The 13,624-nt window shown below is 40.4% G+C and overlaps 1 protein-coding gene across 1 annotated transcript in view; it reads left to right on the top strand.

Moving 5' to 3' along the window:
- The window catches only part of CHUK (component of inhibitor of nuclear factor kappa B kinase complex), an 80,209-nt gene that overhangs the window by 43,308 nt on the left and 23,277 nt on the right, over nt 1-13,624 (top strand). Inside the window, exons 11-14 of the mRNA XM_038409688.2 lie at nt 291-393; nt 2,183-2,306; nt 3,750-3,901; nt 8,582-8,643. Coding sequence (XP_038265616.1) covers nt 291-393; nt 2,183-2,306; nt 3,750-3,901; nt 8,582-8,643 — 441 coding nt within the window. The remainder of the gene's footprint in view (nt 1-290; nt 394-2,182; nt 2,307-3,749; nt 3,902-8,581; nt 8,644-13,624) is intronic.

Here is a 13,624-nt window from a genome sequence, read left to right as displayed (position 1 = left end):
TCTATCCCTCTATAGCCAGGGGCCAATATTATAAAAAATAGGTGCTTAACATTAGGATTCTTACTCCCTGTTTAAGGACCTAAATAGAATAGCTCGATTCACCAAAGTGCTGAGTCCTCATCAGCTCTGTGTATAAAATGATGGTTGTATCTGAGATCAGCATCTCCCCTAACTAGTTCATAAAATTGCATAGTAGCAAACCATTGAATTGGTGAGATTTGTTGAAGTCCTTCTGATGACAGTTTGTGTTTGGGATTCTCTCTGTTTATAATCTTTCTTTTCCTCACCAGAGAGGCTGGGACAGTTACATGGTTTATTTGTTCGATAAAAGCAAAATTGTGTATGAAGGACCCTTTGCTTCCAGAAGTCTGTCTGATTGTGTAAATTACATTGGTAAGTGTATTCCAATAGACTTTGAACCTGAATGCCCTTAAACTAGTTTAATATCGAAATTTGTCTTGTCTTAAAAATCTGCATGGGTGTTCTACAGAGCATCTGTCTGAGCTATTTTCTCTTTGAGCTCTTTAAAGATTTATATTAAAATCCCTGAGCATTGAGGGAACACGGTCCATCTCCACTGTCAGTAAATAAATCCCAGCCAAATAGAACCACAATCGGTGTGGCCAAAAACTTTATAGTGTGAGTTCCTGTGGGAGCAGATTGCTATGGAATCATATGAATTGGAAAGGGAAAAGATGTTACCTGACTGTCTCTTAGTCCTCAGGTGTTCCATTACAGCTTTTGGTAACACAGCTGGGTGGAAGTGGACACCTTTGCCCATGCCTTATTGACCAAGATGAGTCGGGGCGGAGATTAGATTCCAGAACCTCTTTTCTCTCCTGTTCCTCTTTGGAGTGTAATAGATTGTATTGTTATGTGGCATACACACAAGGACTAAGGTTATACATGCAACCTTAACTTTGGCATCTCCTAACTGTTGAGTGCTCAACTGTGCAACATTAGTGTTCTTCAAATGGAGTTTTATCTGGAATTATCTGTATTGCACTATAGATGTGCATGGGATTTGACTGACAAATAGCAGTTCTTTTGTGAGTGATTGCACATGTCCATTCCACTGTAGGGGTGTGACTGCTCCAGGGCACAATTGTCAGAGTTTTTCCCCCGTGGTACTCATTGAGGCAGCACAAGCCCCCTCTGTGCCTTGTGCACAGTATGCAGGGAGACAGGGTGGAGCCACCCTGACCCTCCTCAGTTCCTTCCTGCTGCCCACGATGGTTGTTGGCATTCCCTTTTATTGCTTCTGCAAGGCTTTTTGTCAAGCGTGTAAATAGTGCCCATTTGTAAGTTTCTGTACAGTTAGTGTAGGTTGGTTAGTTAGTGTAGTTTAAAAAAAAAATGGTTTTGTTGGTTTTGTGGCTCTGGCACCCAGGCTGGGTACCAGCTCTAATACTGGAGATATGCTGGGCTCTCTGCTTTTCAAGTCCTGCCACTCTTGTAAGTAAGGCAATGCCTAACAGTGACCCTCATCTCATTTCCCTTCAGTGCTTGGGGAAGGCTCACATGAGTGACAAATGTATCATTTGTAAGGGCTTTGAGTGCTGCTCCAAGAAGAACAGGGCAGCCAGACTTAAATATCTGCTGCTGGGATTGGTGCTACATTGTCAGTCTGAACCATCTACCTTGGTCCAGATATGAAGTGCCTTGGCATCAGTTAGTAATGCAGCTCCAGCGTTACTGGTACTGAGAGGCAGATTGGTGTTGCTGGTATTGAAGAGGAGGCATCAAAGGAGACGAAGAGGTTGATCTTATCTAAAGACTTGGGAGTGTGCCCATAGAGGAGGCACAGTCCAGGGCACACCTATAAGCAGGGAAGTTTATTGACTTCAGAGCCCAGTATGGGCCAGTTGAGACCGACAGAAGATCAAAATCCTGTGTGTCCCTGTCTAGCTGTTCTCGCTATCAGGAGTATATGAGAAATCAGTGATGATTTGGCTGAATTAGAAATGTCTCTTAATTCTGATGATGATTTGTAATTTTTTAATGAGTCTGAGTGGATCTTCACCCACTATTTTATTATTCTCTTGAAATAGATTATTTTTATAGCTAAAAGTTTTGCAATGTGAAAAATAACACTGTCAGTGATACAGACATGCAATGCTATCCTCTTACAAATATTCCAGGAAACTTCATTTACACAGTTTTCTTTTTCTCTTGTGTGCAGTTCAGGACAGCAAAATCCAGTTGCCAATTTCACAGCTGCGTAAAGTGTGGGCAGAAGCCGTGCACTATGTGACAGGGCTAAAAGAAGATTACAGCCGGCTATTCCAAGGGCAGAGAGCTGCAATGTAAGTTGGTGCAAATTCAGTAGACCAGGAAGAGAGATGTGAACATGGAAGACGTTTGAACTGAAAGCTGTATGAATTAAAGGATTCTTGGATACCCACTCTTTTGAAGTGAATTGTTTTTTGTCCATAAACTTAAATTGTAAACCAGATGAGAACTTGTCCTAATCTGTTAAATTATCAGTGCTTCTGTATATTATTATTATTTACATCAGTAAAAGCAACTTCAACTTTAAAAATGAATAAGCTAGTCCCAGATTAGTTTAAAGTAAACTGATTTTTTAAAGACGCATTAGATTTTTTTTTTTTCTTCATGGTGTCAGACCATTAGTCTATTTAAAAAAAGAGTATTCAAATGTAGCCTGTGCCCAAGATTTCAGTGAGTGTTAACTATATGGTAAATTGGAAGTTTCTGTTACTGTAAGACTGTTCGGAACACAAGGTAATTACATTATCTTTAGAGAACCCACTTCAGAATTTAAATTTTTAACTCCTAAACTAATGAATTTACCTGCAAATACTCAGAAAATTCATTCTGTGTTCAGAGTAAATGCTGTAAGTTTGGTGAGGGTACGCTGCATTCTTCTTCGTACACCAGAGTGGTCGAATCTTCACCTTATGTGCAAAACTCAATTCAGCCTTAACTGTGGGATCACGCGTAGCAGCTCCATTATATTTACTCAGTTTTATTGAATGTAGCAAAACAGTACTCCTCTCATTGAGGGGTACCTTCACAGGCTAAATTTAAAGTTTCAAAGTTCAGTTCTATGAAATAACACAAGTATCCTGTGTGTTGGAAAATGGTAACTGTAGAATTTTCAGTGGGGAAAACTGGACTTCAGATGTTCATAAACCAGAAAAAGCTAAAAGGGATTTTCAAAAAAAAATTCACCATATTCCAGAAACAGATAACAGATGATGATAAAGATAGTTTTTGCAATTTTAACTGTGATGGTTACTCTGTGACCAATATAATAATACTAATACAGATTGTTCAGAGTGGTTTGTATATGCAGGGATAGATGGTCGTATTTATTATTGGTATTATGGTAGCACCGGGAGGCCCCAGCCATGAACATGCCCCTTTTGTGCTTGGTGCTGTACAAATGCATACCCAGTCAGTCCCAGCCATGGAGAGCTCACTGTCTAAATAGCCAAGACAACTAAAATGGGGGAAAAAATTATTATTCTCCCCAATTTACATATGGGGAACTGAGGCCCAGAGGGATTTAAGTGACTTGCCCAGGGTCATACAGGGAGTCTGTCTCTCTGCTGGAAACCTTATGCCAAAAGGTCGTAAAAAATTCAGTGCCACTGATGCATTTCCTTTAGGTGTTAGAATTCGGGTTCTCCATGCATTGATTATAGCAGTTCATTCTTTGTTACTAACTCACAGAATTGCAGTTGTATTCATTTTAACAGGCTCTGTTTGCAATTATTGTTTAGGTTGAGTCTTCTTCGATATAATGCCAACTTAACCAAGATGAAAAATAATATGGTGTCCGCATCTCAGCAACTGAAAGCAAAGCTGGAATTCTTTCATCAGAGTATTCATCTTGATCTGGAGAGATACAGTGACCAGATGGCTTATGGAATATGTAAGTATTTTCGGAATAGTTGAAGGCCCCAATGAAGGTCAAGGTGGGTGCTATTCCCCATGGTGGGTAGACAGTTCCTGCTGCAGAGAATTTGTAATGTAAAAGATATAGATAGAGGTTTGAGGATGACGACTCACACACAAGCAAATGAACTTATTGGGGGATCAGCACAGTTTTGTTCGTGTGTTGTATTTTTTTAACTGGGGACAGAGTCAGGGGACCTAGTTAACATTTTTATTAATGACCGGGAAGAAAACACACAATCATCACTAATAAAGTTTGCAGATAGATATGGTAGGTGAGTGATGTATTTTATCGGACCTAATTCTGTTGGTGCAAGGTACAAACTTTTGAGTTACACAGAGCTCTTCTTCAGGTCTGAGCTTTCCAATCCTGAAGAAGAGCTCTATGTAGCTCAAAAGTTTGTACCTTCCACCAACAGAAGTTGGTCTGATAAAAGACATCACTTGTTGTGTTTCTTACATCTTAGGACCAATACTTCTGCAACAGCACTGCAAACAAAGTTTGCAGATGAGACACAGATTGAGTGAATGGTAAATAATGAAGAGGAAGTTAATGATACAAAGTGATCAGATCGCGCTGTAAGCTGGGCGCAAGCAAATAATATACGTTTTAATATGGTAAATGTATGCAGGGAGTCCTCGGACTTGCAACACAATTCAATCCTCAGAATTACGTTGTAAGTCGAAACTCCTTTTCCTATAGGAATCCATGGTATAAAGGGGGGATTGGTTCCTGAACCAAGGCATGATGCACTATTTTCACCACACGAACACAGATTTTTGTACTAAATGAATTATAGTATGACTAACGTAGCAACATCAATGTGTGTGTTTGGTCAACAGCATTCAAATAAACACACAAAATCACATATGCTTTGACTTCCCAGAACTCTTGGGCTCTTGGCTGGTGGCTTCTCTGCAATCTTGAAGTGTCCAAGGAAGTTTCGACAGATGTTTTCTTCTTCTTCTTTGTAAATTTCTTTATAGCAGCTGTTATAATGAATGGAGCTGGAAGGGGGACCCTTGGAGTTGCTTGTCTGATGGGCTTCCATGGCTAGGGTAGCTTGTTGCTGGGTAGCCTTGCTGTTTGTTTTTAATTATCTGAGCCCGGGGCCAGGAGCCAATGAGAGCTTGAACAGTGGAAATCGATGATTGGCTGAGGCTCAGCATGTGATGTGTGCTGTTCTCCCTGCCAGCTTTCGTCATAAGGGTGAAACAAGAGTTGTAGGGGCGAAACGGGCAGGCAATTGAAAAGCGTCATAAGTGGCGTCCTACGTAAGTTGGGCATCATAAGTCCAAGGACTCCCTGTACATCTAGGAACAAAGAATGTAGGTCATGCTTGTGGGATGAGGGACTCTATCCTGGGAACCGGTGACTCTGAAAAAGATTTGGTGGGAGAGGAGAATAATCAGCTGAACATTTGCTCCCAGTGTGATGCTGTGGACACAAGGGCTAATGCGATCCTGAGATGTGTAAACGGACATCCTGAGTAGTAGAGACTATTATAAGGCTATATTTGGCACTGGAATGCTGTGTTTAGTTCTAGTGTCCATGGTTCAAGAACAATGTTGAACAATTGGAGAGGGTTCAGAGAAGAGCCCGGAGAATGATTGATTTAAAAACATAGAAAACGTATCTTAGAGTGATTAAGTAGCTCCATAAGCTATTTAACTTAACAAAAAGTAGGTTAAGAGGTGACTTGATTGCAGTTGCTAAGTATGGGGAACAAATACTTAATAATGAAGTCTTCAGCCTAGTGGAGAAAGGTTTAACATGATCCAATGGCTGGACGTTGAAGCTAGACTAATTCAGGTGTACATTTTTAATAGGGTAATTAACCTTTGGAACTATTTACCCAAGGTTGTAGGTAAATTTGTGGTGGATTCTCCATCACTGACTATTTTTAAATCAAGATTGGATATTTTGCTGAAAGACAGGCTCTAAGAATATTTTGGGAACCTTGTATGGTCTGTGTTATACAGCAGGTCCGAGTACATGATCACAATGATCCCTTCTGTCCTTAGAATCTGTGGATGGCAGAAGTGAGGGAATTCATGAGAGAAAGGGAGTAGGAAAAGGAAGAAACAGAAGGATAGTCCTATTTTCGCACACACCTTGTCATGGTAGGGTTTTGTAGGCATCACGGTGGGCATGTCCTAAAGAGGGATTTCTAGGAGATATGGGAAGGGCATGGCTCTGTGAATTTAGTTATGGAATTTTCCTAGGTAGAAAGGTTGTGGGAGAAGATGGCTGGTAGGGAGGGAAGTTGAGAATGTTGGCAGAGTGAAAGTGGGGTCAACATTGCAAAAAACGAATAGAGCAGCTAGATAGGGTGGGACTAAGTTGTCAAGGACCTTAAAGGTGAAGACAAGATGGCTGATGCTTGATGCAAAGTGAAGGAAGAGCAAGGGGTTAATGTGGTCAGTAACAAGCCAGAAAGGTGAATGTAGCCTCAGCGATTTGAATAGGTAAGTCTGTTGTAATCGAGGACAGAAAGGTTGCAGGAGACAGAACGGAAGAAGATGAAACCCTGGATGAGCATTTTGGTGGCATAAACAGAGGATAGGCTGTTACGTATGGAAAAGCAGCAAGATTTATACATGGTTGATATGTGTAGCCATAGAGAGGCTAAAAAATGCCACCTGAATATCTGTTAGGATAGTCATGGTGTCCACAGATATGGAGGAAAGGAGAGAGAGGGCTTCAGGGAATGATTGCAAGATAAATTTTTCCCATGTTGTGTTTAATCTGCCAACAGGACATAATCCATGAAGAGATATCAGAGAGAGGATGAGATGCTGGGTTGGATGGGGGTAGATTTGTGAGTCATCAGCAATGACAGTGGTGGCTGAAGCCGTGCTTGTTAGATATGTGCACCTAGACAGGACATAGAGGGTGTCAATGATTGCGCCAATCAAGAGGATGGGTAAAGAGCCTGCTATAGGAGCGGTCAGAGAAGCAGGAGAAGGACCCTGAGAGAACGGAGCTAGGAAAGCCATTGGAAAAGAGTTAAAAAGTTAGGGAGTGGTCAGTGGTGGGAGAAGCTATCAAAAGGTCGAGGAGGAAGATGATATACGAGATTTGGCTTGGAAGAGGTTATTAGAGGTTTGGTGTGAGCAGCTTCCATGGAACAGAAAGGGTGAAAGCTGGATTGAAGAGTTAGGGTGTGAGGTGTGGGATCGTGGGTTCAGAAAGGCAGTTAAGTAAAGGACTACATTTTTTTTTAAGATAGGGGAGACTCCTATTGGGAGGTGAATGAACCTGAAGTGAAGTGAGTTGAGGGGGTAGCGAGGAAGCTGTTCTAAGCATGCTTTGCTAGGCCTCCAAAAAATCTAGTTGCTATTGTGTTGAGCAGCATTTATTTCAGTTCATTTCCTTCTCAAACTTCAGTTTGTACTTTCCTGAACCTGTTCTCTTAATTGTAATCCATGTGGCTGTCGAGATGTGTGGCACATGTTCATTCCATGACCTGCTCTCCTTCCCCTGTAAATCAGAGTCTATTCATTTTGGATTCTGGTGCGAAGGAACTGAAGGGGGATCAGGGCAGCTCTGCCTTTTATACTTTGGCCTGGGAGCAAAAGCATATGGAGGATGCAAGATGGGTACAGCATTGGGAAAAAGTCTTTGACTTCAGAGTGTGCATGCCCAAAACACCAAAGCGGAATGGATATGTGGAACACATCTTGAAGAACAACTTACAAAAGAAGTGAATAGCTGTCTTTAAAAAATCTGCCACATGTTCATTTCCTTCCCTTGAGTTCCTGCCCATTCCAAAGTTTGAATTCATTGAAGGCTTCCTTGCCCCCTTTGTATAAAGTTTTTTACATTTGAAGCAATGGGCAATTGTCATTGTTGACAGCTTTATACATAGCGCAGTTTTGCTGATCATTTCTCACTTTTGCCATTCTGGTGGCACGTTACTTTTCTGTTGGAAATCTATTTGTACATGTTCCCCATTACCATAGTATCGGAGTCCCTTATTGTCTCGAATATATTTATTCTCACAACAGTCCTATGAGGTAGAAAAGTGCTGTTACCTGCATTTTAGATTCATAGATGTTAAGGCCAGAAGGGACTGTTCTGATCATCTAGTTTGGCACAGACCAGAGGACCTCATCCAATGGTTCCTGCCTCAAGTTCATAACTTCTGGTTGAGCTATTTTTAATAGTGAGGGTGATTAAATGTAGTTACAACTGATATAGGAATGTGGTGAATTTTCCATCATTTGGAGTCTTTGAATCAAAATGGGATGTCTCTTTCTAAGAGACCTGCTCTAGCTCAACCAGAAAATACGAGTTTGATGCTGGAATGACTGTGTGAAGTTCTTTGGCCTATGTTATACAGGCCATGAAAATTTCCAAAAGTGGGAACCTGAAGTTATGAGATGAAGTTCATAGGCTTGATTTTCAAAAAGTAGCTGAACTCAAGATAACTGAAGCCATTGCAAGCTGTTTGGGTTCTCAGTACTCTTGAAGTTCAGGACACTTAGGACACTTGAAGTTAGGTGCCTAACTATGGACTTCAGAGTGTTTCTTTAGGCACTCATTTTCTAAAATTTTTGTCTGTGTATATATATGCATTTATCTAGGTTCGTTCCCAGTTCATTTGATATCTGTGCCTTTTTTGTTCATTAATCAAACTCCATTTCTTTTAAGCCTCAGAAAAGATGCTCAAAGCCTGGAAGGAAATGGAAGTAAAGGCCATCCAGTGTGCTGAGGTATGGGAGTGAAAGCAGGATGCTTGATGTCTAGGGGAGGGGGACTTGGCAGGCAGAGATGCTGAAAAATTTTGTATTTGGGTCAGTTTCCCCTCTGAAGCTTTACCGAGGAATAACTTATGCAGCCACAGAAGCTGTGTATGGTGTAAGAAAACTCAAGGGACTCTCTCAGGCAATTTATAGCATGTTTAAAGGAACTGAATCATTGAGTCTGACTGATGAAATACATTCACTTACATAAATGTTAAATCATGACTTATTAAACTTAAGCTATAGTGTGTGCCATAGCTGAAGCACCTGTTCAAGATGTCTCATGTACTGAGTGAAATAGCAATAACAAAATTACTATTTCAGCCAGAGATCTTCCTCAAGAAACAATCCAACTGTGATCATGTTGTTCAAATATAACAATTTATTTCTCCATTGTACTCTTTCCATTATCTCCTTAGAGTCCATATTAGAAACACAAGATCATAGAAAACTATTATTCATTTGGGATTTGGGAGGTGATTTGGGAGTAACTGAGATTTTTGTAGTCATTACCACTTCCAACCCCCACACAGATATTTTTGGTTTACCAAGCTTGACGGGGAACCAGTCACTTAACATCTTACCACTTCATTTTAAACTTGTCTTGACATCAGAATAATTGAAATACCTAAACCATCCACTTTGACGTTCTCTTTATAAGGCTCACTTCTCATTATGGAAGCATCTCTTATAATACTGTTCATAGCTTCCAAAGCCAGAAGGGACTGCTGTGATCATCTAGTCTGATCTCCTGTGTAACACAGGCCACAGGACTTCCCTGAATTAACTCCTGCTTGAACTAGAGCATCTCTTTTAGAAAAACATCTAATCTTGATTTTAAAATTTCTGGAGATGGCAAATCCACCACAAACCTTGTTAAGTGTCACGGATCCACAGGTTTGGTGCTACATCCTTAGCTTTTGAACAGTCTCTTGGAGGAATCCCCTTCGTATGCCAGACTCTCAAAGGGTCTCATTCTTCCTTCAAGGAAGACAATGCAGACTCAATGCATCCTTGATTGGAGGCTCCAGCATTCCTGCTTCACACCATGAATTCTGCTCAGCAAGTCCAACTGAGAAAGACTCCTGGTAGAGACTTGTATGCTCTTCAGGGACTAATGCATCCTAGCCATTATTTCCAGTGACATCCTAAACAGCGTTTTGAAAACAAAGTAGGATTTATTAGAGATATGACAGGTGAGGTAATATTTTTTTTCTCAGTCCAGTAAAAGATATTACCTCACCTACCTGCCTTCTCTCTCTAATATCCTGGGACCAACATGGCTACAAATACACGGCATACAACAATGTAGGATTTATTAGTCAATTGGAACACAGCGTTGGAAGTCCTTAGATTAGCAAAGAGAAATAAAGGTTAAAGCACAGTCCATTCAGGTCAGCCTAGAACATTTCACCAGCCAAGCCTAAATTTACTTATGGGCAGTTTATTGCCCTTTGCTCTTGTGCTAACATTGTCCTTTAGTTTAAATAGGTCTTCTTCCTCCCTGGTGTTTACTTCCCTCATGTGTTTATAGAGAGCAATCAGATCCCTTCCCAGCCTTCATTTTGCTAGGCTAAGAAAGCCAAGCTCTTTGTCTCTTCTCATAAGAGAGCCTTTCCATTCCCCTAATCATCCTTGCAGCCTTACTCTGCACCTCTTGCAGTTTTAATTAATCTTTCTTGAACATGGGTGATCAGAATTGTATACAGTATTCTGGATTCCTTGTATAATGGTATTAATACTTCCCTATCTCTGCTGGAAATACATCACCTTATACATCCTAGGATCGCCTTTATCTTTTTCATGGCCTTGGTACATTTGTGGCTTATTGTCATTCTGGGATCAATACACCCAGGTCTTTCTCCTCCTCTGTCATTTCCAACTATGAGCTCCCAGTTTATAGCAGAAATCCTTGGTTTTTAGCCCTTAAATACATGACCTTGCACGCTGTACTACTACATGTCATCCCATTTCTATTCCTCCGATGAAGTGAGCTGTAGCTCACGAAAGCTTATGCTCTAATAAATTTGTTAGTCTCTAAGGTGCCACAAGTACTCCTTTTCTTTTTCCAATCCTCTAGGTTATTCAATTCTTACTGGATAATATTTTTTCCTCCTCTGTGTTGATGCCTCCCAATTTTGTGTTGTCAGTGAATTGCATTAGTACATTGCTACTTTTTGTCCCCAGATCACTAATTAAAATATTAAATAATAATTGTCCCAAGACTGATAGTTGGGAGGCTCCACTAATAACCTCCTTCCAGGCACACTCCTGTCCCTTTTAGCCAGTTTATTTTCTCGAATTCATCTAACAATTTCCAATGTGGAACTTGAAATCCAGGTAGATTTGATTGATTGTATTTTCCTGGTCTAGACTATCATTTATCTTACCTAAGAAAGATGATCTGCCTTTTTTAAACCCATGTTGCATTTTGTCCTATTTTCCATTTACCTCCATGTCTTTGGAAAAAACCTTTAATCAATCTTTTCTTTAAAGTCTTGCATGCTATTGAGATCAGACTAATCTGATCTGTAGTTGCCTGGAGCCTTTTTTTCCTTAAACTGCTTTTGATATTCTCTAGTCTATATGGTACTACTATCCATTTACTAGATTTATCAAAAATCCTTGCTGCCGAATTTGTAATGTATGCTGGTTGCTCCAGTATTCTGGGATGGAGATTATCCAGTCCCTCCACTTTGAATTTAAAGATTGGATGGCTCTTTTTAAAAGATAAGCTCCAGCTCAACTACCAGATGTGGGTTTAATGCAGGAATCATTGGTCTGTTTTCACGTCTGTATTGTGCAGGAGCTCAGACTGGATGATCATAATGGTCCCTTCTAGCCTTAACATCTGTGAAACCTTTATTCCACCATAATGTTGTTTTTGCCTTGGAATTGTACTGTTTTTTTTCCTCCAAAACAATCAAGCATCACTTCATGTGTTCTGGAAGTAGTTGTGGGCCAGTCAGATAAATATATTGAAGCAACTTTTACACAGTGCATTCAGATGGTGGAGGTGATTCCTATATTAGTGTTGCCTAATACTCTGCATTTTATTTATTTAAATAAAGTGTGTCCTGTGGAAGTGGGGTGTTATATAGAGTCCCGTCCCTTTCCACAAATTGCTCAAACTTTTTTTCTAGGAGTGGCCAGTTAGGAAAGGCTCAGTTTAAAGGCTGCAGGATCTGACATCCATAATCCTGTTCTTCTGGATAGGGGAGTTTAGGGTCCTACCTCTGATTTTTTTGGATGTCCATAAGATGCGGGGGGTTCCATCTTGATTGTTGTGCTTGCATGACACAGGAAATGTGTACTTGGTGCTGCTGCCAGCACACTAGCTGAATTATGGTCTTTACTGCAGCTTCCCCTGTTGACCATTCTTTGTTCAAGTGTTCAGGATGATTAGAAAATGCTACATCTAGTTTTTCCTCTGGTCCTCCTGACTCAAGGAGGATGTCCATATGTTTCCTTGGTGTTTTTCCCCCACCAGCCTAGATATGCTATTGTAATGTCCAGTGTCTGGGTCCCAGCAGATTTAGTTTGATGACTTGGACCTCAAGGTCCATCTCCCAGAGTAGTAGGTAGATGTTATCTTCTCTGTCTATAGCTAGTGCTGGAAGTCTTCTAATCAGTGCACTCTCAGGATAGCTTTAATGCCACGTCAGTATCTAACAGAACTTGTCTTTGGGTCATATTGGGTGGCTTGACTAATAAGGCTTAGTCTCAGCACTCTATTGCATGGTCCTGTCTTGAGCACCCTGAAGATAGAGCAGTGCTTTGATCCAAGTGCTGCTTCCACCTGGATTCTTTTTCTTAAGAATTAAGAAGTTAAGTTAAGAGTTTGTCTTGTCAAACTCCAGTTGTTTCTCTTAGAAGGATAAGTGACATTTTTATTTTATCCTCAGGATTTTTTTCAACCCAGAGTACTTTTCAAAACTACTCCCAGGTTTCTTGAACTAGTATAGTTGCTCTGTATCATCTCTGTGAGGGGACAACTTTCCTTTCTTATGGCTTAACTTCATGTATTTCCAAGGAAACAGATGCAGTCAACTGGATGTCAGCAGAACAACCAGTTCCATTTGATTAGGACATAGTCCACCTGGAATTCAGATACCTAATTCATATCCTTGCTGGCAAAATCAAAGATCTAAAAGATTCAAAATCTACCATCTCCTGATGACTCAGTTCAGCTATTTTAAAAGAATTTAGGGAAAAAATCTGAACATCTACAAGTCTCAGAGCAAGGTCAACTCATTTGATTCCATAACCTGGGTAGAAAGAAATAGAACCTCTTATGAGAAGAATTGCAGATCTCTGGCAATCAAAGTGTACGTTGATCAGACTCAAGGAGATACACCACCTTCTTCCAATGCTGTCTTTGGTCAGAGTCCTTCAGTCTGCCATTCTCTCTACATGTCTCCTCATCTCATCCTGGTGTCTTCCATATCCCACACTTGGAGTAACAATATGTTCACTTGTCAACATGACTCCAGACTAGTAGGTTCCTTCTACGTGTGAGAACAGACCATATGGACTTACTGCAAGTTTGTCTCCTCTTAACAGAGGAATCACTACAGTGGCATTTTCCTATTCAGATACATAGTTTATCTATTTATAGCTTTTTAAATTTTTCAAGTTCTGGAAGCATCTCAACTTGGACTGTAATACAGTTCCCCAGCTTCTATATGGGAGCAGTTTTGGCACCAAAATTGAGACTATCTGCTTATTCTGTGGTCTTGTGGATGTGGTTAACGTAACAATGCTGACTCTAGAGGAATCCTTTGTTAGAAGAAGATATGTTTTCAGTTTGTTGGTATTGTCTGTGTCTATACAAGGTTGTTGAGGGTATTGTACATTGTGTGGAAATTGGTCTGATTTCTATAGAACTATAGCAGCAACTGATCTAGTGAATGATTATTGTCCCTTAATGACAGCAAGACTCTCACTTTCA

The sequence above is a fragment of the Dermochelys coriacea genome, chromosome 7 (genome assembly GCF_009764565.3).
Source record: "Dermochelys coriacea isolate rDerCor1 chromosome 7, rDerCor1.pri.v4, whole genome shotgun sequence".
Lineage (NCBI taxonomy): Eukaryota > Metazoa > Chordata > Testudines > Dermochelyidae > Dermochelys > Dermochelys coriacea.
Note: the sequence above shows the minus strand (reverse complement) of the source record. Positions and strands in the feature narration are given on the sequence as shown.